Source organism: Theropithecus gelada, chromosome 11 (genome assembly GCF_003255815.1).
Source record: "Theropithecus gelada isolate Dixy chromosome 11, Tgel_1.0, whole genome shotgun sequence".
Classification (NCBI taxonomy): domain Eukaryota; kingdom Metazoa; phylum Chordata; class Mammalia; order Primates; family Cercopithecidae; genus Theropithecus; species Theropithecus gelada.
This window is the reverse complement of record NC_037679.1, coordinates 65638881-65666077: the sequence shown is the minus strand read 5'-3', so window position 1 is coordinate 65666077 and position 27197 is coordinate 65638881. Positions and strand designations below refer to the sequence as shown.

General features: G+C 45.6%; 1 protein-coding gene and 1 long non-coding RNA gene across 2 annotated transcripts in view; one reads left to right on the top strand and one right to left on the bottom strand.

Moving 5' to 3' along the window:
- The window catches only part of RFX4 (regulatory factor X4), a 179309-nt gene extending 169692 nt beyond the window's left edge, over positions 1-9617 (bottom strand). Inside the window, exon 1 of the mRNA XM_025401166.1 lies at positions 9117-9617. Coding sequence (XP_025256951.1) covers positions 9117-9159 — 43 coding nt within the window. The 5' untranslated portion in view covers positions 9160-9617. The remainder of the gene's footprint in view (positions 1-9116) is intronic.
- Positions 1-27197, top strand: part of LOC112634091 — a 274927-nt gene that overhangs the window by 181062 nt on the left and 66668 nt on the right. The gene's annotated exons all lie outside the window — the stretch shown is intronic.

Below are 27197 nucleotides of genomic sequence, written 5' to 3'. Positions count from 1 at the left end.
GCTGCCTCGGCAAAGACACATTTTCCACTTCCTTTAACAGACTGGAAAACACAAGGATGAAATAATGGCAAACAGGGGCACACAAAATGCCTTCTTCGTGGGGAAGGTGGAAAAATAAAAATAAAATTAGTCTTTTGGTCTAAACCCTTCAGAAAAAAAAAGACTTATCGAAACATTAAAACTGGGGTTGTATCTACACAGTACAAGCACACCTAGGTATTCTAAAACAGTCTACATTTTTTTTTTTTTTTTTTGGTATTCTTATCTCCTTTCCCAACTAGGCACCTAGAATAAAGTGTAGGAAGCCCAGATAATTATTGTTAATAATAATAATATCTGCCATTTACTGAGCAACTTTTAGGATTCAGGCATTAAATCAAATACTTAACATGTACAATCTTACTGAATTTTCATAACCATCCTAGAAGGTAGTGAGTGGACATTTTCACAAAGAAGGAAACTGAGGCTTAGAGAAGTAAGATAATTTGCTCTGGATCACACAGCAAGAATGTAACTGATACAGGTTTTGAACCTTGTCTGATGGCAAAGCTCATGTTCTTTTCACTAAGTCACACTATGTACCCCTGAAGCCATATTTTAACACATATCTGTGAATGACTTCTAGATGCAATACATTAAGTTACCTAAAGGCTCCATATATTATCATATTACTTGTTTTTGCCTCATTCTATTATTCTTCCTATTGCATGAATGAAGCCTTGACTTTCTCAGAGACAAAGCAAATATTAGCCAAAGTCTGAGTGAATCCAAAAAAAGATGAAAGTACATTTCATATGTGTAGTAAAGGTATGAATGATTTACTTACGTCCCTATTTTTGTCAACAACAATTATAAATTTTGCCTTTACAGTTCAAAAGATTATTTTAGCTGGATGTGGTGGCTCACGCCTGTAATCCCAGCACTTTGGGAAGCTGAGGCAGGTGGATCACGAGGTCAGGAGTTCGAGACCAGCCTGGCCAACACAGTGAAACCTCGTCTCTACTAAAAATACAAAAAATCAGCCAGCGCGGTGGCGGGCACCTGTAATCTCAGCTACTCAGGGGGCTGAGGCAGGAGAATTGCTTGAACCTGGGAGGCAGAGGTTGCAGTGAGCCGAGATTGAGCCATTGCACTCCAGCCCGGGTGACAGTGCAAGACTCTGTCACAAAAAAAAAAACAAAAAGACTTTTTAACATTTTTATATAGGGAGAAAATAGCAAGTCTTTTGCTAAAATGCTATGTGTGTTATTGGGCATTCCTCCCACTGCCACCCTCTCCCTAATGAAAAAAAAAAAAAAAGGCAGAGATAGTCAATACAGCTTCATGACTAAGAGTGTAGATCTAAGAGCCAGCCAGGCTTGGCTGTGGGCCCTCCACTCGAATCCTGGTTCTGCCACTTACCCATCTCTTGGATAGGCTTTCTTTTTTTTCTTTTTCTTTTCTTTTTCTTTTTTTTTTCTTTTCCTTCCTTCCTTTCTTTTTTGTTTTTTTCTTTGACACAGAGTCTCACTCTCACCTAGGCTGAAGTGCAGTGGTGTGATCAGAGCTCACTACAGCCTTAAACTCCTGGGCTCAAGTGATCCTCCCATCTCAGCCTCCTGAGTAGCTGGGACTATAGGCATGCACCACCATGCCCATCTAATTTTTGAAATTTCTTGTAGAGATAGAGTGTCGCTATGTTGCCCAGTCTGGTCTCCAACTCTTGCCCTCAAGTGATCCTCCTGCCTCACCTCCCAAAGTGCAGGGATGATAGGCATAAGCCACAGCGCCTGGCCATTGGATATCCTTTCTCTGTCACAGTGTTTTTAAAACATTTGCTTTTTAAAACACAAATGGAAAGCTAGGTCTCCTACTTGCATTCTGCCTCAGGAAAGTTAGGAACACACAATAAGAGTGATCGAGCTTCCCAAGCAATCAAGGTATAGCTTGCCAGCCCAGCTTCCTGGGGCTCAGAAACTTATTTAACATGTCAGTCTCTAGTTTCAATTTTTCCTTTAACTTGTTGGTTTTTCTATTTAAACTGTAAATAATAACAGTTGCTTCTTAATAATAACAGTTTCTTCTTAATGGGATTGTTGGGAGCATTACACAGATAATGTACTTAAAATGCTTAGCAAAGTGAAGACATAGTAAGTATCGAACATATGTTAACTATTACCACTTTCGTATTTCATGTTCACTACAGCTCTATCAGCTGGTTTTATCAATCCCATAAGAAAACTGAAGCTCAGCAACATTAAGCTTCCAGACCAAATGCTGACAGCTTTATGTGGCAGAGCCACCCTCTGAAGGCAGCAACCCCATCACCATGCTCTGTCTTTATTACTCCAGATAGGTTTTTCTTCCCCCCTTCATATTGCTAATCACTTACTGAAATTATCTATTTTTGTGTTTACTTATTTGTGGGTCTGGGACTTATGCTCTAGAGAAGCAAAGATGACATTTTTGTTAAGCCCAGTATCTAGCAGAATGCTGGGCACATAGGAGACACATAGTCTTCTTGGATGAATGAATGAACACATGAATGAAGAAAGCCAAGATTTGTCTGTGACCCAAATCTCTACTCAACTGCTGTGATACACTGCCTCCCATTGCTGCCACCATTTAAAATCCTCCTCAAAGGCAGAGTCACAGGATTCCTTCAGAGGGGTTTTTTTCTGGAGCCCAGGGAAGACAACATTCTGATTCTCCACTCTCATCCACCTGTTTCCCTTCTCACCAAGTGGGATTCAAATCCACCTAAAGCCATTGTCATAACTAAACACTGATCTATCATGACAGCAGTGTCTAGGTGATATGGCCTGGGTGGGGAGAAGGCATGAGTGTTCCCTAGTCTGCTCTCCAATCTAGCTCTGCCATGTACCAGTTGTGACCTCAGGCAGGTTTCAGACCCTCCTTCAGCCTAAAAAGAGACTATGCAGAGTTGTGATAGGGCTTCATTGGCTAATGTGTGAAAAAGTGCCTGTTACAGAGCTGATACATGGTAGGTACTCAGCAAGAGAGAGCATCCTTTCCTCTAGGCTCCAAAATGACTCAACTTTTATGTTCCTTGTAGTGCTCACCACTCTCAGTGTGTCCATACCTTCTCTTATTAAATGCATTCTGAAGTCCTTGACAGTAGGGACTGCGACCTTGTTCAACTTCAGGGTCTGCCACCCAGCAGGTAGTCAGGAAGTGAGATTGAATAAAACCCAAAGTAGCCTCTTTGTTTTCTTCTTTTTATAAAATTTCACTTTTACCTGATACCTCCAAATAAACTCTTCAAGTTCATTCTCTCTCCCCTAAACCTAAACCTTAATAAAATTGCAAATATCTAAAATAGAGTGGAAGAGGTAAAAACAACATTGGGGGTTTCTCCCACGTCTCCATCCTGCAGAGCCTTAGGGTCATCAGAGGAGCAACTGAAGAGTTTCCCAAGTGACCTGCAGAACATATAGGGTGGGCTCTCAGGGACCTGTGGAGTAGAAACCTGAGTGTCTGGCATCCCAGCTTGTGATGTCATCATTTTATATCTTCTCAGTCTTTTTGCAAAAGACGCTGAGGCAAACAGACCAACTTGGCTTAAAAATCAGTCTTAAAATGTTGGAAATGAAAGAAAAACCCTATGCTTCACAGTAATGCCATGCTCATGGGGTGCCTGGGAGGCTCAATGTCAGTAAAACTACTTTATAAACAAAGCACCCAGAAGATTTCACATAGATGTGAGAAGACAAACACGACATAGGCATATAATTAAGAGGTAGAATTTCATTAGGTTGATGCAAAAGTAATTGCGGGTTTTACCACTGTGGCACATTTTGCCACAATGGCAAAACCTGCAATTACTTTTGCACCAACCCAGTAGACCATATCAATTTTTACATCCAATCCATTTTTTTTGCAAATGAGGCAATGGAATCTCAGGGAAAGAAGAAGGGCTCCTTTGCCCAGATTGTCATCAGGAGGGGTGCCTAGGCGTGAGAACAGACGTCTTCCCAAAACCTTGAGCAGTGGAGGGTAGAGTGATTTTCCTTTGATGGCTGCATTTTAGCACATTGACCAATGTGCATTCCTGTCTAACATATGTGAGGGTCTGTGATGCTGGCTTCATCATCTAGAAGCATTTCAGTGTTCCCTAAATTGGCATTGGATACAGCCCCATAAAGTCTAGTGTCTTTTAGTAAATCCTTTGGGGATGGAGGGAGTTGGCCAAACAATTAAGAAATGCACTGCAGGTGGGCAATGAGAAAGGACATCTGGGCCTTTTAAAAGAGTTGTTCATGGTTCTTGACTCTTAAAATCCTAAATGACTTGCAAAAAATAGTGTATTATTAGTTCGAGGAGAAATTAACTAATTGTGCAGTGGGTCATAGTTCAGATAGTGGTAACCAGCCCATATATTGCTTCCTGGATTCTACAGTAAAGTCAAAGGAATAGAGGGAAATGTCTACGTTGTCAGAGAATCCCAGCCTGTGAGCTGTCTAACCCTTCATTTTACAGGCAATTAAAAATAATCTTGGAAAGGCTGGAAGATTAACCTAAAGTCACATTAGAAGTGGCTGAGTTGGAATCACGACCTAGCGCCTTTCTTACTGTAAAAAGTGGGGGTGGGGGTGGGGGGTGGGAATCAGAATCTCCTCTTTACCCATTCCCACTCCCAAGATTTCTGGCCAGACACTCCCTTCTCTTCTCGTTCTGTTCCCGCCTTATTCTAACCCATCACCCTTTCAGATCGGGTTTGAGATAGGGGGTGAGAAACTCACCCTGGGCGACCCACGGGTCGTGGGGAAGAAAAGCCAGAACCTTTCACGTTGGTGAGCCTGTGGCTCTTAGGGAGGCGGGCGCACTGCCCAGCTGGCGCCTAACCTCGGGACGGGTGAGGGGGGAGGCTGGAAGAGAATCCGGAGAGGAAGGGAGGGAGCAAGGGCTCCAAGGCGGGCTGAGAAAAGGTATAGCTGCTGGAGAGAAATTAGACCTCGGCGCCTCTGGGAAGCAGGATGGTCCAGCACTCACACAGCGGCGGGGAGGGCCCGTGCAAACTCCTCTCTCTTCCTCGCACTGGGCCCTTTGTTGTCAGCCTCTGCCTCTGGCTCCCGCTCCTGCCCTCCGGTCCCCCGGCCCCCCTGAAGTCACCCCAACTGCACTCATAATATTTTGCTTTGCGCCAGGTCTGTTTTCTACCACAAACTTCCAGCAGTCTCCATGGTGACGCGCTGGGGAGGAGGGCGGGCGCGGCTTTGGAAATCCCAGGCCCGAGGCGCTGGGCGGCCCCTGCAAACTTTTCCGAGTCTCTGGGACCTGCAGGCCGGGTAGAAAAGCGCGCTGTCCCAGGCTGCCGCACGGAGTCGCGTGCTGAATCCGGGACTCCGAGGGCCCAGCCTGCGTGCAGCGTCTGCGCCATCAAGGGTTGCAGCCTCGGGGACCCGGAACCCTGGTACCGTGTGGCTCTCACTTGACCCCGCTGCCAAATCCAGACGCCCGCGCTTAGCAGGTGGCAGAATTGGGGGCGCACATGCCCCGTTCGCCCGCGCGCACGCACACACACACGCACACACACACGCCCAGGGAGGGCGAGACTGCCTGGTTTGGGCGCGGGAGCAAGGCTCGGACCTCCGGCTCCTTGCTTTCCCAAGCCCGCAGACAGTGGCTCCTTCCCCAGGGCTGTGCCTGGGCAAGAATGGAGGAGACTCGGGCTCTGTTCCCTCCAGGACGCACTTTGCCTTGTGGGCACGGCGCCAAGGCCACTGGACATCCCTACACCGGGCCCACAAAGGCATATAATTAATTTGGTGGTAGAATTTTAGACAGAATTTGTGCTGAGCTGGGGGCCTGTAGACTAGCGTGCCCTCCTACCGATGCGACCCGGGGAACTCAAATCCGGCTCCGGGAGTACTTTGGCCGCCTCAGCTCTGGGTTCTGGAGATGGAAGCGGAAAGTGGATGGAGGCAGAAGTTTCCAGCTCCAGCTTGGCAGTGGCCCTCTCTAACGCGCCATCCCGTTTTAAAAGAAATGATCCGTCTGTTGCGTAGGCGACCGAGCCGGCCCAGCCCACTTTGCACAAGTTCTCGGTGGTCTAAAATTCTACCCACTTTCCCCCATCGTTCTGGAATTTCCGGATAACTTGAGTAACTGAGCAACGATCTCCCGGGCAGAGAAGCCCAGATTGGACCCGGCGGACACAAACACACAGCTGCCGGTGGCCCGCGTGGGGAGGGCAGGCCACGCGGGGCTCAGCACCCACTTTTGCGCGGCGTGGGGCTGTAGCGTGGGCCGAGCAGAACGCGCGCCTGCGCTTACTGCAAACCGCGCACCGGCCAGAAGGTGCTTCGACTGCCCCTGCGCGCGCCTGTCGCCTTTGCCTCCTGCAGGAGCACCGCGGCGCACCGCAGCCTGGGGCTTTGCCTTGTCCGGCTCGGCCGCGAGAGAGCCTAGGGCCCAGGAGGCGCGCGCCGGCTGTCCAGCTTCCCCCGACGGGGCCATTGTCTTAGCTCCACACTTGTCGAGTATTTTGGGGAAACTCGAGGAATATATTACTGGCTCGGTGTGCGAAACAAAGGGGCGCGTTTCCGCAGGTCATGCTGAAGTGGCCCCAAAGCAGGCCACTAGAGCTCTGGCCCCTGCAAAACTGTTCTCCCGGGCCCGAGGCACTTCGCGGGGATTTTCCTTTTAAGAGCAAGGGACAGTGGCCCAGCTCGCCCGCCTCTCTTATCCTGGACGTTTCCTACTTCGCCCCAGCACTTGCTGTGAGTCGGTTGTTCCAGTCCTTTCGGAATGAAATAATAACAGCAATATCCTGGTTCTGATCGCGCGCGATCTTATACAAAAGGAGCAGAATTGAACTGCTCCGTGGAGCGCCCGTCTCTGCAAGCCAAGGAGAAAGGACCTTTACATAACAAGGGAAACTCAGAAGAAAAGCTAATTGGATTAAATTCTCTGGAAGGGAGGTGAGGGAAGGCTTCTGGACTGGACCGCGCCGAGCCGCACTTCCCTTGTCGTCGTCGGTTTTGCAAGTCCGAGGGAAATGTCACCTGGTGCGCCTCTTGTCATTTCTTCACACTGTCGTGTACCAAAACTTTTGATTTTGCGTTCAGGGTGGTGACCTAGGGATGTCTCGGGTATACAAAAGGGGGAGAGGTGGATGGGGAAAGGATTTCTGTTTCAGAACCTCTTTGGAGTGTTTGCAGTTGAGGTGAAGAGGACCCGGTGCTCCCACGACCACCAGTTGCATCCAGAACAGAAAACACCACGTATCCACAGCCCCACAGTCCTCCCCAGAAGTACCGAGGGGCCCTGGTCAGGTGGAGGAGGCAGCTAAAAACCCCAGCTGGGCCACTCTGCAGGTTTGCGATGTAGGCAGACCCTATGTCCCTGCGTGGGGCGCTCGAAAATACTTGGCCACAAACTCTGCAGACATGAGTTTAATTTTGTTAAGGATATGCATTTTTAATGTTAGGGTTCTCAGGAGGTGGTGAAGGCGCAGCGCTTGAGATGAAAAAATGGTGGAAAAGGCGCTTTTCCTTCTCTGGGCTCCCGCTTTACCGCCAGCAGAGACCTCAGCGGGGCCCGCTGTGTCCGGAGGCGCACGCGGGCAGGCGACTCTTCTCCTTGCCTTCGTTTGTCATCGGGTATAGGAAGGAGAACTTCGGGGCTTAGCCTTTCCCCACTCCCTGGGGGCTCACACCCACCCAGAGGAGGGCAATCAGGGAGGGCCTTGACTCTAGGAATCAGAGATCGACAACTACCCTAAAACACCGAATATCCCCCCTGGCAAGAGCAGCCCGGTGTCTGGGCCACCAGGGCTGCAGCGGAAACCTGGAGAGGCCTTAAATATTTCTGCAGGGACTGAGGAAAGACCTTCTGGGGCAATGCCCCATGACCCCAGCCTCCACCCCACTTCCATATCCAGCCTGCCTAGGCGTGGAGTTGGGGAGACATTCATGCGGCATTTATTTGCTCAAGGAAGGGACGTGCATGCTTAGGGGACGGCGGGGGCTGGAAGGCACTTGTTGCTCCACGCTGCAATGCCCAGCAGCATATGTGTGCAGGCATTCTCTCAAACCTCGCCACGGCCCAGGCTACGTCCATTGCCCTATTTCTGCTTCTCCCTGACCTCATCACCCCAAGAAACCCTGAGGCTGCAGCGGGGCCAAAATGAGAATAGCTTGGTTGCAAGAATGAGCCTGGGGGGGTGGGTGAACTGTAAGAGAACTTCCACCTGCATGGGACTTAGGAAGCGTAACAGATCTAGAAGTGTGACGGTTCTTCAAAGGTGCTAGGAGTGGGAGGTGGCGAAAACTACTGGAGGAAGAACCGAGATACCGGGCATTTTTGTTGTGAAAGATTCCTTGGCATCCCTTTTTCGTTGTTAAGGACCGCGGCGCCCCCAAAACCTGACGCCCAGCAACTCTTGAACTGCAGAGCAGTTTGCAGACCCCAACGCCGAGTTTAGCGAGCTATTCTGCGTCCTGCCCTCCCTCCAGCAAGGTCACAGCCCCCGAGCCCGGCGTTGGGTGCCCCTTCCTGGCAGAAAAGCTAAAAGCCCGCCCCCACAGCCCAGGACTCCCACCTCCCGTTTCTGTAGATTCCCCAGGACCACCGGGTTCGCCGCCGCCACTCCCTCCAGCTGCGCGTCTCTACCAGCCGGAGCTTCGGTCCCCACCTCCCAGGCGCAGTGCGAAGCAGTCACCCTCCCCTGCCTCGGGGCGTTCCGCTCGGCTTCCCGGCCCTGGCTGCCAGAACCCGAGCGCACCGCTATTCCGAGGTCCCCATACCGGAGGAGGACCGGGCCCGGGAGGGGGAGGTCGGCTGGCAAAGTTTCTGCAAGTGGCACCTCGAGCTCGCCGCGAGCCAGCGCATCTTTACGTAACTTTGTGTCCAGGGCAAGCGAAAGCGCGCTCCTTCGCGCGCGCGCACGAACACACACACGTACACAATCACACGCTTATACACATACTTCCACTCATCCACTTACACACATCGCCTCTAATTGAAAACTTCTGCAAGCTCTCCAATATTCTTTGGGGTTCCACTGTCAAGTTGACCCGTCTGAACTTTTCCCAACTTCTTTCTAAAGTTCCCCCTCTCCCTTCTCCTTCCCTCCCAATGTATCCCCCCAACCCCCCACCAGTAGCACTAACCTGTGGAATCCATGTCGGGTTCCTCCAGTAACCCACAATGCATGCTCTTCCCATGGACAGCACAGGCGCCCCCCAAAAGTCCTGATGTTTGGGGATCCCCTGTGCTAGAGATGCCCAGGGAGGAAGGGAGTGAGGGAGGGAGAAGGGGAGAGAGAGAGACGCAGAGTGTGAGGGGGCACAAGGATAAAGAAGGAAAGGAAAAGAAAAGAAAAAGAAGAGGAAAGAAAAGAGAAAGAAGAAAAGAGGAGAGAGAGGGTGAGAAGGGAGCGAGCTCGGTGAAGGGGGAGAGAGAAAAAGCGAGCGAGCGAGGGGACACTCAGTAATCCAGCCGGGCAAAGCCAAACCCGTCAAAATGTTTGCGGATGTTTCATGGGAAAAAGCATCATTTTATAGGAGCCCCGATGGGAGCAATGTCATTGATAGGCCAGCCGGCCTGATGAATGGCCGCTCGTCAGATGGGGCCGTGGCGAGGCGCACTGTGAAGCCCATTGTGGGCCTGTTTTGAATAAGAAAAGCCGCCTCCGAAAAGGGGGGCTCAGAGCGACGCAATCCCAGCCCTCCGACTTCCCCCTTCTATTATAGCATTAGCAACGTTTTTCTTATTTAAAGTTCCAGAGGCCTTCTCCAGCCTTCGCCCGGCACTCATTATAGGCGAAATCAAAATTGGCTTAGATGTGGCCCCCTCCCCCTCCCGGCCCTTCCCCGCCATCGGGCCCCGCGTAGCGCAGGCAGACGGGGAGGGGAGCGGGGGGGGGGTAGCCGCGGGGAACTCCTGGAGCCTGGGGAGTCGCCCGCGCTACCACGAGTGGGGCCCCACTCCCTTCCTTCTCTTGCGCCCCCACCCCCCATTTTGGTCCTGGGTTAGATTTCTGGTGGTGGCCCTGGGAATGCGGGCGGGGATATGTCTTGACCCCTTACACGCGGATCCACAGACACGCGTGGGGGAGTGAGGCGAGCTTGAGGGGGAAAGGGCGGGGAAGGGGAACTGAAACCCTAAGATCCCATCCCCCAATCTGAGCGTGAGAAGGCCGCTAGGCGGGTAGGAGGTGAGTGGCTGGTTCGCCACCTCCAGAACTTTCTGTCTTCCTCTGGGCCTGGGTCCTTCATCCTGTTTCTCTCCTTCCATCTCGCTCTCTCCGCCTGTCTCCCGTTGTCTGTCTCTAGCTCTCTGTCCCTCTCGTCCTCTGTGCCTCTGTCTCTGTCCCTCTATTTCTCCTTCCTTGGCTGCAAGTGTCTCTGTCCAGACCCTGCCTCCACTTCTCTTTGTCTCCCCCTAGGACTCTGCCCCTCTCTGTCTCTATCCCCCTCGGTCTCTCTGTACCGTCCTCCCCCTCCCCCGCGCCTCTTCCCGTAACTCTGTCAGTCTGTCTGTCTCTGTTCCTCCGCCCTCCCCCTGCCCTCCCTACCCCACCGCCGTCCCCCAGTCGGCCTCGAAGTTTGTGAGAAGCCCCGGCGTCCAAGTGGGGACGCGGTTTTCCCAGGGACCCCCTCCTCGGCGGAGTTGAAAGTGCAGAAAGAGGGGGGCAAGGGCCGGGGGGGTGCTGGAAGTGGAAGTCGGGGGGAGCAAGCTGCGTCTCCTGCGGGCCCCGATAAAGTGGCCGTTCGCGGGCCGGCCGCGCTGTGATTAGAATATGAATGGGGCCCGGCGGGCGGAAGAGAAAGGCGGATTACCCCGGGTGCTTTGACCATGGACAGAGGCAGCGCCGGCCGGCCGCGGCGGGGGCGGGGAAGCGCGGAGTCCCTAACGTCGAGCGGGGGTGGGGGTCTCTAACCCCCGGCCCCTGGCTGCGCGCTGCTTCCAGCCATCCTTCGGAAAGACGTCCCCCGCCCCCCGGTCCGTCCCCCTCCCCACAATCAGAGCTGAGTGAGACAATGTACGGGGGCTGGGGGGCCCGAGGGGCCAGCACGTGCCGAGTTAAGGTCACGGTGCGGGAGGAAGGGGGCGGCGCGCGGTACTGGCCGGACAGAGCCCGGGATGGACTGACGGTAGCGCGGGGTTCGAATCCCAGCTCTGTAAATTCCTTCACACTCTGGGCCTCAGCTTCCTCGTCTGTGAAATGTAGCAAAGTTGCCCCCTCTCAAGGTTTGGAGGAAGATAACTGAGGCAGTGGTTATACAAGGAGCCGGGCATTTGCTGTTCCCTCTACTTGGCATTCTGCCGGCTCCTCCTTCCTCACAGGTGCCTAACCGGCCGACACCTTTGCGTCACCCTGGTCTCAGCTGAACGTCGCCTCCTCGGAGGGGCTGTGCTTGATCACTCTCTGCGAAGGTCCCTTCCTGCCCCGGCCGCTGCCCGGCTCATTACCCGGTTTATTTCTGGAGGACTTTGTTCACCACCTCATGCCCAGTGCCCAGAACGGCGCCAGGCACATTCTTTCCCGCTGCGATGCTGGTGATGGGAAAGAGGTCGATGGAAACCTTTGGCAGCCGAAGGCCATGGTGGTGGTCACCGCGCGTCCTCGTGGTATGCCTGGCAGCAATGACTGCGGAATTCGAAGTCAGATCTGACTGTCCGCGTTCGCCTCTTGCAGCCTTAGCTTCTCTGCCACTGGAGTAGGCTGAAGAGTAAAAGCCTCCTTCAGACAGCGGGAGGGTCTGACTGTGCGTAGATGGAGCCTGGCCGGGGGCTTTCCCGCGGCCAGGAGCGCGTCCCCAGGGTGGGCGGCTGCCACCGCCCGGAGTGTTTCGGACCTCGCGAGAGAGTCCTTGAGGGATGCCACGGGGGCACTGGTGGTCTCCAGGGCGGATGAGATTATTATTGTTGCTGTTATTATTATTTTAATTTTTGCACGCAGAGTGAACGTGGGTAGGGTGAGGTGAGCCAGGCTCACGGGCCAGGAGTGAGGCGGAAGAACCCGGAGCCGTGGGCGGCAGGAAGCCCGGACCCAGCCCAGCACAGCTCAGAGCCGGGCCAGGTGCAGCTGGTCCAGGCCCAGCGCTGCTTCACCTGGGAGGACGTGAGTGCTCGGCCATGACCGTGCTGCAGCGCCTGGGAGCTTAAAGAAATGAAAATAATAATCGCTCACTCATTTCTTGGTAAATTTTTATTGTGCATCTACTATGTGTCCAGAACTATTCTAGGAAGCAGGGGATACAGAACTGAACAAAATAGACCAAAAAAAAAAAAAAAAAAAATCTTGCTCTCCTGAAGTTCACATGGGAGTGAGGGGAAAGAGATAATATACACGACATAGAATTAGGAGGTGGGAGAGGAAGTCAGGCAGGGCCTCTCTGAGAAGCTGACATTTGAGCTTAAAAATAATGGTATCCAGGGTCCAGTCACAAGGGTGTGTTCATTTGTGACAGTTCACTGACTGTGACACTTGTGAGTTTGTGCATTTTTCGGAACGTATTTCATACTTCAATAAAATGTTTGCTTAGATTTAATGCTGTCAACATCATAAATAGTAAGAGCTACCATTTACTATTAATATATTCATTACGTGTTTCCACGGGGCAGGCATCTTCCATGCATTAGTTCATTTCATCCTCACAACACAACTAAAACATTATTGTCTCCACTTTTAGGAGAACAACTGGGGTTCAGTGTGGTTCTCTTGCCCTTGACAGACACTGTGGACACGGTCATGAATTATCCAATTCCTATCCTGCAGAGGCTTGAAATCTCAATAGAACATAGCACAGGGGCAGGGAGGGGGTGATGGGGAAAGTGTGGGTGCTGTGAGAGCAAAGAGAGGGCCATGTGACTGATCCTCAGAGGCTGGTGTCAAGGCAGGCCTCCTGGAGGAAGGGGTGACCCAGCCAGGAGCTGAACTAACCAGAGAAGGGGGTTGAGGGTGTTACAGACAGAGGTACGGGGAAAGAGGAGTGTGTTTGGGACTGGAGCCTAGCCTGGCTAGACACGGAACCCAAGAGAAGAAGAGAGGATTAACAGGCCATGTCATGAGGAGGTAAGCTGGGGCCATGCCAAGAAATGTATCCTGGAAGGGTTTGGTGCATATAGGACTAAATCTACATTTTGAAGAGATCTCAAAATGTGAAGAGATCTCAAAATGTGTGGCGGCCAGATGGGGGTTGGTTGCAGGACGGGGTGGTCATTGGGAGGGAGGGATTGGGATGACCTGACACAGGTACATGGCAGTGGGGGCAGGGTTCAGGAGATACCAAGGAAGCTGTATTCCCACGCTTGATGTTGATTAGTTGTGGCCAGGGATGGGGAGGGAGAAGGGATGCCCAGGTTTCTGACTTGGGCAATGAGTAGCTATTGGTACCAGGATGTGACATGAGGAGGGAAGACTTGGCAGCAAGAGAGAAGGATTTGAAGGGCCCTTAAAACTTCCCAGTAGCCCAGTAGCAATGACAGGCAGGCAGACCCACAAAGGTGTGGAGTTGGCACTGCTTGTGTAGACCTGGGTAGCTGCTGAATCCCCTGGAATGGATGAATGAGCAGCAGGAAAGAGGAAGGTGCAGGGTGGATCCCTTTTAGATGATGGGGTGTGCTCTGCCTCCACTGCTGTAATCTTAAAATCCCTGTACTTTCCAAACCCAGCACTCACTTCATTGTAATTATTGACTTGTCTGATGTGGTAGATGGTATTACTTATTCCTAATTCTCTCTTCCCTCTCTGCCCTGCTCTGGCTTCCCTTCCCACTGATTTGGGGTTTGGCTATTGGCTTGCTTTCGCCAACAGAATGTGAGCAGACAACATATGTTAAACCAAACCAGAGGCCTTACACGTCCTGAGGGTGGTTTGGCTAGTACTCTTGAACTCCTGACTTGCCTTGAGCAAACTCCAAGTAGTCACTGGTCCCAGAATGAGAGACACATGGAGCCAACCAGAACCTGCCGGGCAGTTTGAAGAGCTCCTCTTTTTCCCAGGGACCCACAGAACTGCGAGCAAGAAATAAATGTTTGTTGTTACAAGCCACTGAAAGTTGTTGGTAATAGTCTTACCATCTTAAAGGGGGAAGACAGGTCTATAAGTAGGGTTTTGATATATTAATGTCTTTTCCTTTAAGATGGTGAGACCATTACTAATAATAGCTAATGCTTATTAAGCATTTACTAAGAACCAGGCACAGTTCTAAGGCTTCATTGTCACAAAAATCCCGTGAGATAGGTATTTTTATTATACCCACTTCCATGAGGCACAAAGAGGTTAGATAACTTACTTAAGGTCACACAAGTAACAACAGGGTCAAGATTTGAACCTAGGCAATCTGCAGACATAAGGGGAGCTATAGAGGTGCTAGTGAGGAACATCTCTCTGGTGATGGCTTCACAACTGTGAATCGCCTTAAAGCGTAAAGTCTATGGAAGAACCCTAGCTGGCTACTCTCAGCATCCATTTCAGCTTAAGCCAGCCTTTCTGGAAGAAACCCTTGGGACTATAGCATGTGCTTCAGATCTGAGCTCATCCCCAGAGCCACCAGAAGCCAGGCCTCCAGGTTGCCCAACCTACATGAACCTTTATTTCCACAATGCACTATGACTGTAGCCTGAAACAGGACTGCCTAGCCAACCAGCAGACCTGTGATATATGCTTGTTATTGTAAACCACTATGTCCTTGGGTGGTTTGTGATACAGCCTTGTTGCAGCAGTAATAGGGTTAGGGTAAGAGTAGGGATAGGAGTAGGGGTTAGGGTTGGGGTTGGGGTCCAGGCAAATTGTATGGTGACTTCTTAAAAGATGGTAGGTATGGAGATAGGAGAAACGGACAGGTTCGGGGTATACGCTGGAAGTAAAACAAGGCCTGCTGATGGATGGAGGTAGGGAATGAGAATAAGAGAAGAATGCAGAAACTCTTCTGTTTTTAACTCTAACAACGGGGTAAATTGTGGTCCTATTTACTAAGATGGAGAAGTCTGGAGTCAAACAGGTTTGGGGCAAAACCAATACCTCTTCTCAGTCATGTATGGTTTGAGATGCCTCTTGGGCATCCACTGCAGATGTCAAATTGGCATTTTGATATATAAGTTTAGGGTTTAGTGGAGAGGTTAGAACTGGAGATATAAATGGGAGGGAATTGTTATCCATAGAACACTGTTCCTTAAATTTAGTGTTGCAGAATCAGCTGGAGGGCTTTATATCGAAGCACACTAGTGAGTCTTGTCCCCTGAGGTTCTGATTAAGAAGGTCTGCAGTGGGCCCAGCAATATGTACTTCAAGAAAGTTTTATTATAAAACAATTCAAATAAATATAAAATAAGAGTAATGCAGAGAACCCCCATAAGAAAGTAACCATAAGGCAATTATTATCAACGTGGGATCAATGTCGATTCATCTGTAAATCTACCCTATTCCCCTCCCCAGCCCTTCACCTCTAACAGGTTTATTTCAACACAAATCCAGACATCATATACTTCATCCATAAACACTCCCAGCATGTATCTATAAAACACAAGGATTTTAAAAAAAATCACAACCATTATCACTCCTAAAACATCAATAATAATTCCATAACCATCAACTATTTATTGTCAAAATTTGCCTATCTGATAATTTAAGTCGGTTTGTTTGAATTAAGATCCAAACCAAATCCATGCAATGCATTTGTTTGCTATATCTCTTAGGTCTCTTTAAATATGGAGATTTCTTGTCCTTATTTTATTCCATTTAGTGACAAAATCAGGTCATTTGTCGTGTTGCGTGCCCAACATTCTGCAATCTGCTAATGGCATCACTGCTGGGTTGTTTTACATGCTCCTCTGTCCCCTGTAGTGTCTGTAAATTGGTAATTGGGTCTAGAGACTCGATCAGGTTCAGATTCAAGGTTTTGGCAAGAGTAGCACAGGTGGTGGTGTGTACTTTCTGTTACCTAACATTGGGATTCATATAATGTCTGTGTTAAGAAGATCAGTGGGTTCAGGTGTTACCAACCTGATCCATTTTTATAAAGTTCCTCATCAGTTGTTCACCTAGTGGTTTTAACAGCCATTGATGACCATTACTTAGATCCATTATTTTTTCTTAGGGTCTGCAAAATGGTAATATTTGATTTTATCATCTCTTCTGCATGTATAGCTAGAATTCTCTATAAAATCCCTTCTGCATGTATAGCTCGAATTCTCTATAAAATTATTTCCATCCAGTATTTTGTTGCCTTGAGACAGAGTTCATATAACAAAGGCAGGATAAATATTTGACTTTCCCCCTTTACTTGCCAGTTTTTACAATAATAATTTTGTTTCCTAAATTATTCCAAAGGTGGCCCTTATTGGATATTTTGTTGTAGTAGTATTATGATCTTAAAGAATTTAACAAATTTGAGATGCTTCAATCCATTATATTATTCTTTTTACACTAAAATTATCCTATCTGTCAATTGGTCCCCAAGCCTTTTGACATGACCCTTGTGGCTTTTGATGGCTTCCTTGCTCTGTGGCATGACAAGATGATCCAGGTTCATCTTTTACATTTATTTAATTTTTTAAATTTTATTTATTTATTTATTTTTTGCCTTAGACATGGAATCAGCTATTTCTCCAAGGAGTCCTGGTTCCTTTCAGTGGGAAATGGTATTTAGAGCATTTGGTAAGCTTCTAAAATGGTGGACTCTATGCCTCTAGTCTCCCTCTCTTTTAAAACACCCTCCAGCCTCTATACCACTGTTTAGTAATCTTTCTCTAAGGCAAATCTGATTATGTCCCTTACCTGATATTAATTGTCCACGGTGTATCATCATTTACAGGTTCAAGTATAAGCTCTTTACATTGGTATGCAAGGCCCTTTTGCCTATTTTAGTCGCTCACTTCTCCATATTTCTAGCCTTCTTTTCTGGGCATACAGTGTTCCCCGTTCCTGTCAAAGCATTTTTGTAGCTTTCCAACCAAGCCATGCCTTTGTCTTCGTAAATTTTCTTGGCCTGGATTGCCGTTCTCACTTTGTACTAGAAATTCATATATCGTGCAATTGTTACTTCTTCTGGGAAGCTCTGCCTGACTTTATCACAAAAAGTTCAGTATTTCCTCCTGGCTATTATCCTCGAATCTTGTTCATATCTCTATTATATTATTTATCATGTTGCCATGATTATTAGCTTTTATGTCTGTCTCTTGCACTTGGCTATAAGTCCTGATAAGACAGTATTCTTTATAGTTATGTGTGTGTATAATCGTTTCAAAATTACAGTTCTGTATTATTACTAACAATATGATTATGGGAAACAGTTTAAGGTCATTTTATTACAGCGCTCTTTGTCATTAGAGTGTATTTTGCACAAGCTATACAGTCAAATAATTGTTTCAAAATCCTTTGGGGAAAAAATCTGGATAAATTATCAGCTTTATTCAATTGTTATACCTTCTTGGAAAACTGATTCTTTCATTATTATTTAGTGCCCTTCTTTGTTCCTGATAATTTCTCTCGTTCTGAAGTCTGTTTTGTCTGAAATTAGTAGAGTTATTCCAGCTTTCTTTTCTTTTGACGGAATCTCGCTCTGTTGCCCAGGCTGGAGTGCCGTCGTGCGATCTCAGCTCACTGAAACCTCCGCCTCTTGAGTTCAAGCAATTCTCCTGCCTCAGCCTCCCGAGTAGCTGGGACTAAAGGCGCACGGAGACATTTTCACCGTGTTGACCAGGATGTCTTCCTCTATCCCCGTTACTTATAATCTATCAGTCTTTATATTAAAAATGTGTTTCTGTAGACAACATACATTGAATCTAGTTTTTAAAAATCCACTTTGATAATCTTTTAATTGGCATATTTAGATATTCATATTTAAAGCAATGATTAATATATTTCTGGGAGTGTCAACTATGTTTGTAACTGTTTTCTATCCATTGTCAGAGACTTCTTTTACTACCTTGTTTGGTTTTAATTGGGCATTTTATCTTCTCTCTCAGTGCATTGTAGTTGGCTTTTTAAAAAATGTTATTGATTCCTCTAGAGTTTTCAACACACCTTTCTAACTAATGTAAGTTCACGCTCAAATAGCATTATTAACCTGTAGCACAGGCACTTTAGCAGAACATTCCCAATTCTTCTCTCCTGTCCCTTATGACGTTGTTGTCATTTATTTACTTATCTATATGCTGTAAACACCCATTATATTGTTAATATTATTCCCTTAAACTGCAGTAATGTTTTAGATCAAGAGAAATGAAAGATTTTATTTTACCTTTATACTTTCTCCAATGCTCTTATTTTCTTTACATAGATCTGAGTTTTTGCTTTTGTTTTCTTTTGTTTTTGTTTTTTTGAGACAGGGTCTCGCTCTGTCACCCAGGCTGGAGTGCAGTGGTGTGATCTTGGCTCACTGCAACCTCCACCTTCTGGATTCAAGCAATTCTCGGCTTCAACCTTCCAAGTAGCTGGGATTATAGGCGTGTACCATCACGCCTGGCTAGTTTTTGTGTTTTATGATAGAGATGGGGTTTCACCATGTTGGCCAGGCTTTTTTTTTTTTTTTTTTTAAATACTAGATATGGGGTCTCACTTTGTCACCCAGGCCAGAGTACAGTGGCACAATCACAGCTCACTGCAGCCTTGCACTCCTGGTCTCAGCCTCCCAAGTAGCTGAGATTATAGCTGTAAGCCACAGTGCCTAGCTAGATCTGAGTTTCTGATATCACTTTCTCTCTCTTTGAAGAACTTCTTGTAACATTTATTGTAAGGAAGGTCTGATGACAATGAATTCCTTCAGTTTTTGTTAAAGAATGTCTATATTTCTCCTTTACTTTTGAAGAATAATTTTGCTGAATATGGAATTTTTGGTGTTTTTTTCCTCATAACACTAAATACATCACTCCATTCTCTTTGCACGGTTTCTGGTAAGTTTATTGTAATTGTTATTCTTGGTCCTTTATAGGTGAGGCGTTTTCTTTCCTTTTTTTTTTTTTCAATTTTCTCTGTCTTTTTTTTTTTTTTTTTTTTTTTAATTTTTTTTTTTTTTAATTTTTTCTTTTTTTTTTTTTTTTTTTGCATTTTAAATGTGATATGCCTAAGTGTGGTGTTTTTTATTTTTGTTTTTGTGTTTATTCTGCTTGGTGTTATCTGAGCTTCCTAGATCCGTGATTTGGTGTCTGTCATTAATTTTAGAAAGTTCTTGATCATTATTACTTCAAATATTTATTTTGCTCTGGTTTTTTCTTCTCCTGATATACTAATTATATGTACGTTACATATTTTGAAAACTGTCCCACAGTTCTTGAATATTCTCTTCTGGTTTTTTTTTCCCCCATTGTCTTTGCATTTCTGTTTGGGAAGTTTCTGTTGGCTTATCTTCAGGCATGCTGATTTCTTTCTTCAGTTATGTCAAGTCTATTAAAGGATTCATAAAAAATATTCTTCACTTCTGTTAACAGTGTTTGTGATTTCTAGTATTTCCTTTAGATCTTAGAACTTCCATCTCTCTGCTTAAACTGTCCATCTGCTTTTGCATGTTGCTTACTTTTTCCACTAGAGCTCTTAACATAGTAATTATCGTTGTTTTAAATTCCCTGACAATTCCAACATCTGTGTCATACCTGAATCTGGTTCTAGTGCTTGCTTTGTCTCTTCAGACTGCTTTTTTCTTTATATATATATATATTTTTTGTTTTGTTTTTGTTTGTTTGTTTTTGAGAGGGAGTCTTGCTCTGTCACCCAGGCTGGAGTACAATGGTGTGATCTTGGTTCACTGCAACCTCCACCTCCTGGATTCAAGTGATTCTCCTGTCTCAGCCTCCCAAGTAGCTGGGACTACGGGCATGTGCCACCATGCCTGGCTAATTTTTTTTTTTTTTTTTTTTTTTTTTTTTTTTTTTTTTTAGTAGAGACAGGGTTTCGCCATGTTGGCCAGGCTGGTCTTGAAATGACCTCAGGTAGTCCACCCACTTTGGCCTCCCAAAGTGCTGGGATTACAGGCGTGAGCCGCCGTGCCCAGCCACCTTATAATTTTTTTGTTGAAAGCTGGACATGTTGCATTAGGCAACAGGAACTGAGCCATTAGTGTGAAGACATACATAAATTTGAATAGGAGGTGGACTTTAATGTTTGCTGTAGTCTGGTGTCAGAGATGTCAGAGGTAGTCAGGTATCAGAGGCTTCAAACTCCTTCAGTGTCCTTGTTTTTAATCTTCCGTCTTGACTTCAGGCTTCCCTAAAGTATTCCTCTTACTCAGATACAGTCTGAGTCTTGCAGCTGTAAGATGTCATCTGTAACCCATTATTATACGGGAACCCTGTTAGTGTTGTAAGGTATGAGGGAGGGGGAGCCTTCTATAATATTCTAATTAAACCTTTTAGTGGGCCTGTGTCTCTGAACTGTTTTTTTTGTTTGTTTTGTTTTGTTTTGAGATGGGAGTCTTACTCTGTTGCCCAGGCTGGAGCACAGTGGCACAATCTTGGCTCACTGCAATCTCTGCCTCCTGAGTTCAAGCAATTCTCCTACCTCAGCCTCCTGAGTAGCTGGAGCTATGGCCATGGGCCACCACACTCAGCTAATTTTTTTTTTTTTTTTTTTTTTTTTTAAGGAGAAATAGCATTTCACCATGTTGGCCAGGCTGGTCTTAAACTCCTGACCTCAGGTGATCCACCCACCTCGGCCTCCCAAAGTGCTGGGATTACAGGTGTGAGCCACCATGCCCAGCCTGAACTGTAATGTTCACAAGTATTCTTCTACAGCTTCTCTTTTCCCCCTCTCCTTAGGTGAGGCTGGGAGGCTAGAGGGGGCTGGAATGGGATGCTCTTCCCTAAAGGCTCTGGGACAAGGCTCTGATGAAGATTTCTACTCTGGAGAATAGACCTTTATTACGGAAAAAGCTCTGAACATATTTCACAATTATTAGTCTTTTCCTCCCCATGATAGAGCCACGAGGGGATCTTTCTTAGATCTTCACCATGAGAGCCTGGCGGGGCTGCTAGAGGTAAAGCCCATGAAAACCTTAAGACTGAGGTCCCCAAGAATGTCTTCCTATTATGCTAACTACACTTAACCTTCAACAATTCAAGAAAATGACCACTTAAACGTCCTATTAATTCATGGCTCCAGTGACTTCTGCTCCAGATAAGTAGATCTTGGTTGTGACTCGTTGGATCCTTCGGTCACTCTTCTGGGGCAGCACTTGCCTGGCAATCTCAGTTCTCTAGTGGATCCAAAAAAGTCATAGCTTTTCAGTTTGTCTAGCTTTTTATTGTCATGAGAATGGGAGTAACAACTTCTGATCTCAAGGGCTAAAATTGGAAGTTGATTCATTTAGCTTTTTAAATGTAGTCTTCTTTTCGAGTTTTTTTTTTTTTTTTTTTTTTTTTAAACAGGTAACTCATTTACATGTTTTCAAAGTCAAATCTGCACACAAAAAACTGTGAAACAAAGTATGTTAAGGATTTCTTATCCCATTCCTATCCCACTTACCATGTATTCTCCTTCCCTTATAGTAACCATTTCTTTAAAAAACAAAAACTAGGCTGAACATGTTGGCTCAGGCCTGTAATCCCAGCATTTTGGGAGACTGAGGTGAGCAGATCACTTGAGTCTAGGAGTTGAAGACCAGCCTGCGCAACATAGCGAAACCCTGTCTCTACAAAAAATACAAAAATTAGCCGGGCGTGCTGGTATGCACCTGTAGTCCCAGCTACTCAGGAGGCTGAGGCAGGAGAATCACTTGAGCCTCATAGGTAGGGGTTGCAGTGAGCCAAGATCATGCCACTGCACTCCAGCCTGGGAGACAAAGTGAGACCCTGTCAAAAAAAAAAAAAAAAAAAGAAAGAAAAAGAAAAAACTTTTGGTTTATCCTCCTATTGCTGTTGTGGCCTTTAAGTAAATGCCCTATGTAATTGTGATGCAGAAGGGTCTTGGATCCACTTTGAGAGACACTGCCCTATAGAAATATGTCTCATAAGGGGGTCAGCAAATGTGCATTTACGAAAAGAAAGAGAGGAGAAAAGAAAGAAGGATGTAAAGAAAGAAGAAAGAAGGAAAAGGAAGGAAGAAACAAAAGAAGGAAGGAAAGTGAAAGGTAATGAAATGAAATGAAAAGGAAAGAAGGAAATAAATGAGTTGCCAATTCAGAGAATTACAAGATAAATAACCACCTCACCATTTCTACTAAGTTCTAGAAACCTAACTCTAAAGGCCTAAATAACATAAAGTCTGATCATAGGAGGATTCCAAGTTTGGATAATTGAGAGGCTCAAGAATGTCATCATGGCCCCAGGTTCCTGCCACATTCAAGCTCTGCTTTCTGCTTGCTCTCATCCTCTGCTTATCTTTCCTCACCATCACAAAATGGCTGTAGTTGCTACAGCATCATGCCTACCTAACACACTTCTCAAAGACTGAATGGAGGAAAGAGAATGTGTCCCTTCCTTCTGTCCTTTCTTAAGAGTAGAAGAACTTTCTCAAAAGCCTTTGAAAGATTTTCCCCCTTATACCACCAGATAATTGATTTTTACCTGCCCATTCCTTAACCAATACTAGGCAAAGGGGAAATAAATACCATGATAGACTAAGATGAACCAAAATTCTCCCCTGGGTCTGCATAACGGTCTGTCTTCCTCTGAGACACACAGGAATAGGTAGACAGCCAGGAGAGTATGCCATACCATTTAAAAGATCAGCCTTGCACAACTTCATGCTATGTAGTGGGAAGGACCCTTTTGCTCAACTAAAAAATACACATCTTGTTTATTAATACCTTCACCCCAGGTCCTTCCCTTCCAGAGCACATGACCTCCAGCTCTCTCCTGTTTGATTCCCATTAACAGTTCACTTGTGAGAAACAGTATTCACTGCACAAAGGTTTGTGTCCCACCCATTTCTCAAGATGGTATCTTCAAAACGGGTTCTATGGTTTGGTTTGACAGGTGTAAAGAAGACTCATGTTCCTAGCTCTGCAAAAATACCTCTCCTGCTTCTTCATGAGAAGAATGGATTCACCACAGTGAAAGGCTTTACTCTTTGTAGCCAGTGCTTTTGCATATAATAGGCTGTTTTAAGGGAATATGCATTGAATGAGTGAATGAATGAAAATTCACTTTTAAAATGCACAAATAACTGGGAGAAAATAATTTACACATATAATACATTTCCAAGAGAAGTTTCCATGTGCTTTTATTTCATTTGGAAGTATAAATTGGTAGGACTTAGTCAAGACAATTTTTTTCTTTTTTAAAAAATTCTTTTTGCCTTTGTTCAGTAACAGAAGTAATAAATGTTTGCCATAAAACTCAAATTATGGCCAGGAATGGTGGCTCACACCTGTAATTCCAGCACTTTGGGTGGCCAAGGTCGGTGGATCACTTAAGGGCAGGAGTTCAAGAACAGCCTGGCCAACATGATGGAACCCTATCTCTACTAAAAATACAAAAACTAGCCGAGCGTGGTGATTCATGCCTGTAATCCCAGCTACTTGGGAGGCTGAAGCAGGAGAACTGCTTGAACCCAGGAGACAGAGGTTGCAGTGAGCCGAGATCATGCCACTGCACTCCAGCCTGGCGAGACAGCAAGACTCCATCTCAAAAAATAAGAATAGTTACTATAGGCCGGGTGTAAAAAAAAAAAAAAAATGCCATAGACTGGGTAGTTTAAATGACAGAAAATGATTTTCTCACAGTTCCTGAGGTGAGATGTTCAATTCTGCCAATTCTGTGTCTGGTGAAGTCTCTCTCCCTAGCTTGTGGACAGCCACCTTCTTGCTATGTCCTCATATGGCCTTTCCTTAGTCTGTGGGCAGACAGATAGAGAAACAGATTTCTCTTTTTTTTTTTTTATTAATACTAGTGCACAAAATTTATATATGCTTGCCTGTTTTTCAGGGAGAAAAATCTTCATTAATCATCATGAAAAGAAACTCAACTCTTTGGACCATAAAAATACAACACCCAGGTATCACTTGTAGCCAAGTGCCTGATTTATACCTAGAAGGAGTTAAAGCAGCTATGGCACACCAGCCTGGAAAACACACTTATGGAAGGTCATGGTCTAGTTCTCTAAAACAGAAGGAAGGCTGCTTGTGGGGAAGGCTGCCCAACAGGATCCCACCACACAAAACATTCTCTCTTCCTTGATTGCTCATAAAGGCTCATCCACTCTCCACACCCAAAGACAGCCATATGGGTATCTGACTGGTGTAGCCTGAGATGATCCAGAGGAGATTCAAGATGCAGATGCTATTCAATGCAGAACAGGTGTTTCCTGGTATCTTTGTGGTGACACATTCTTTTGCCAAGAAAAGCATTTCAAAGCATGGTCCATGACTCCTAGAAACCCTTTTCCTCTGCTTGGGGGCAGTGAGAGATGGGTCAGGTCAATCCATCTGCTGGATTCTGTCTCTTTTTCATGCCTCTTAGTCAAAGGCAGATCCTGTAACTGGCCCAAGGTGACTCATGTGCAGGTGATGCCCTGCAGTCTGACCCCCACCCCGGCTGTCACATAGACAGTTCTAGGCCCAACAAGGCATTGAACCCACCAAATTGGTTCCAGTTTTTATAAAGGTAGTTTTTAATGCTGGTGAGATGATAATGAAACAGATGTGGACATTTCAACTCAGGAATAGCCAAATGGAAGAGATGTGTAGGGCAAGCTATGAGTGGGGAGGGATGTGCATGTGTGTATGTGCAGAGCTGTCATGTCTTCTCTTGGGTGCCACCTTCCCAAACCTCAAGGTATTCACCAACCTGGAAGCTCCTTCTTCCTCCTCTTATAAGTCCACCAATCCTATTGGCTTAGGGATGCATTCTCATGACCTCCTTAAGCCTGAATTACCTCCTAAATACCCTGACTCCAAATACAGTCACACTGGGGGCTAGAGCTTCAACATATAATTTTGGAAGGACAGAATTCATAATTCAGTTCACAGCAACTATCTGTTCAATAAGCCATATTTTCCCCACTGGTTTGTGGCACCACCACAATCATACTCTAATTTCCCACATAGGCACTCTTTAGTCATTTTCTTTCACCTGTTTGCCTCTTCCTGACTTGGTTCCACTCTGTCTTTATCACTATGTCTTTGTAACATTTCTTTATATCTGGTAAAGCAAGTTTCCCTTTTTCTTTTTCAAAATTGGCTTAGTGGTTCATGGAATTTTTTCACATATATATTTTAGAAGAAATTTGTGAAATTTATCAAAAATCCTTGAACAATTTCTTTCCTTCCTTCTCTTTCTTTCCTTCCTCCCTCCCTGCCTTCTCTTCCTTTCCTTCCTTCCTCCCTCCCTACCCCCTTTTTTTCTGTCTTTCCTTTCTTTCCCTCCTTCCCTCCCTCCCCTCCTTTGTCTCCCTTCCCTTCCTTCCTCCCCTCTTTCCATCCCTCCCTTCCTCCCTCCCTCCATTGCCCAGGTTGGAGTGCAATGGCACAATCACAGCTCACTGCAGCCTCGACCTCCCAGGGCTCAACCGATTCTCCTACCTCAGCTTCCTGAGTAGCTGGGACTACAGGCACACACCACCACACCCAGATAATTTTTTGATTTTTTTTTTTTTTTTTTTTTTTTTGAGGGATGAGATCTCATTATGTTGCCTAGGCTGGTCTTGAATTCCTGGGCTCACACGATCCTTCCACCTCAGCCTCCCAAAGTGCTTGGATTACATGTGTGAGCCACCATGCCCAGCCCTTTGAGTAATTTCAATTGAACTTGCATTAAAATTGTTTTGAGTTGAATCAGTATGTTTACATGTCATTCCATATATAAACATGGAATAATCTGTTCTTTTTTTTTTTTTAATATGTCCTTTAAGTTTGTTGGTAAAAGTCTGCCTTAGTTTGTTCAATTTAGTCAGGAACTTATGGTTTCGTTTCTATTATTAATGCTATCTTGTTTATTCTGTTTTATATGTCATTATTGCTAGTATAGAGGAACACTACTGGATTTTTTTCCTCATAACTTTACTGAGGTATGTGGCAGTCAGGTAGATGTGCTACTCAGATCTCTTTTAAGAGAATCTGCTGTGGAAGCATGGTTGACAGACAGCTGCTGCTGCTGCCTCTCTGTGGCTACCATCACGGTCTTGCCTATGGCTCCCAATGACTGGGTACAATAGGGATAATAACGCTGGTGCATTCTTGCAGAATGCAAGCTTTGTCTGAAGGCCCCCCATTTGCCCAGCTGAACCATTTTTAGAACATTGCTGCAGACTGAGAGTTGTCCTACCTAATGTTTCTTCTTTCCCCCTTTCCTTTCACAGATATGAGTCATGTGTTACCATGTGAAGATTCTCTCCATCTTTTTCTGCTCTGTTCTTTCTTACCCTTCACAAGAATTTCTCTCCAAATACATTTCTTGCATGTATAATCTTTGTCTCCTGATTCTTGGACGACTAGAACTGAGAGAAGGGATGATGTACATTTAGTGAAATGCACAGATCTCATTTACAGTTCCATGAGTATGACAAATGCTTACACTTGTGTGTCTCACACTACCAACTATACTTGCTGTCTTAGTTATTTCTTTCAATTGTCATTTAAAAATATGTATTTCAGCACTTTCTTAGGTAAATATATAGGTATGATCATATATCTGTTGAAATATGCCTTACCAATACATATCTTCCTTCTTTGTCACATATCTATTTGTTCTGATAATAAAATTGTTGTCTTTTTTTAAGATGCTATTTCTCTGGTGTATTTATCTCCCTTCTTGCATTTTTTATCTTTTTGTATTCTCTTGCTTAAAGTGCTTCTCTCATAGATAACATTAGATATTAATCCTCTCTGCATCTTCATCTTTTTATGCTAGTGAATTTTATACATATGACCTTCTTTTCATGTATTCTATTTACCACACTTTCTGTTGCTTTTATTTCCTCTTACTACTTGCCATTAGAAATGGTAAAATTAAACCAGGTTCTTGTTTTAGTAAGTTATGAACAACTACCCAAATAATAAAATTGAATGTATAATTTCAAGAGACATTTCGATCTGTCTAATCATTTTTAATTAATTGTCACATACATGTTTTGTTTATTTCATTGTAATGGTTGCTGAGTTTTACAACAGTAGAATTTACCAAGTTATTTACCCTTCCATTTTTGGTCACATCCTCCTTGTTTTCTTCTTCTTGCTAGAGCACTTCCTTGAAGATTTTCAAAGAGGATGTTTCTATGGCAAACATGGATTATTAACATTAAATATTACTATTAATAATCACATTTAAATGATAGTTCAGCTAGATTTAGAATTTTAGGTCCTAAGTTCTTT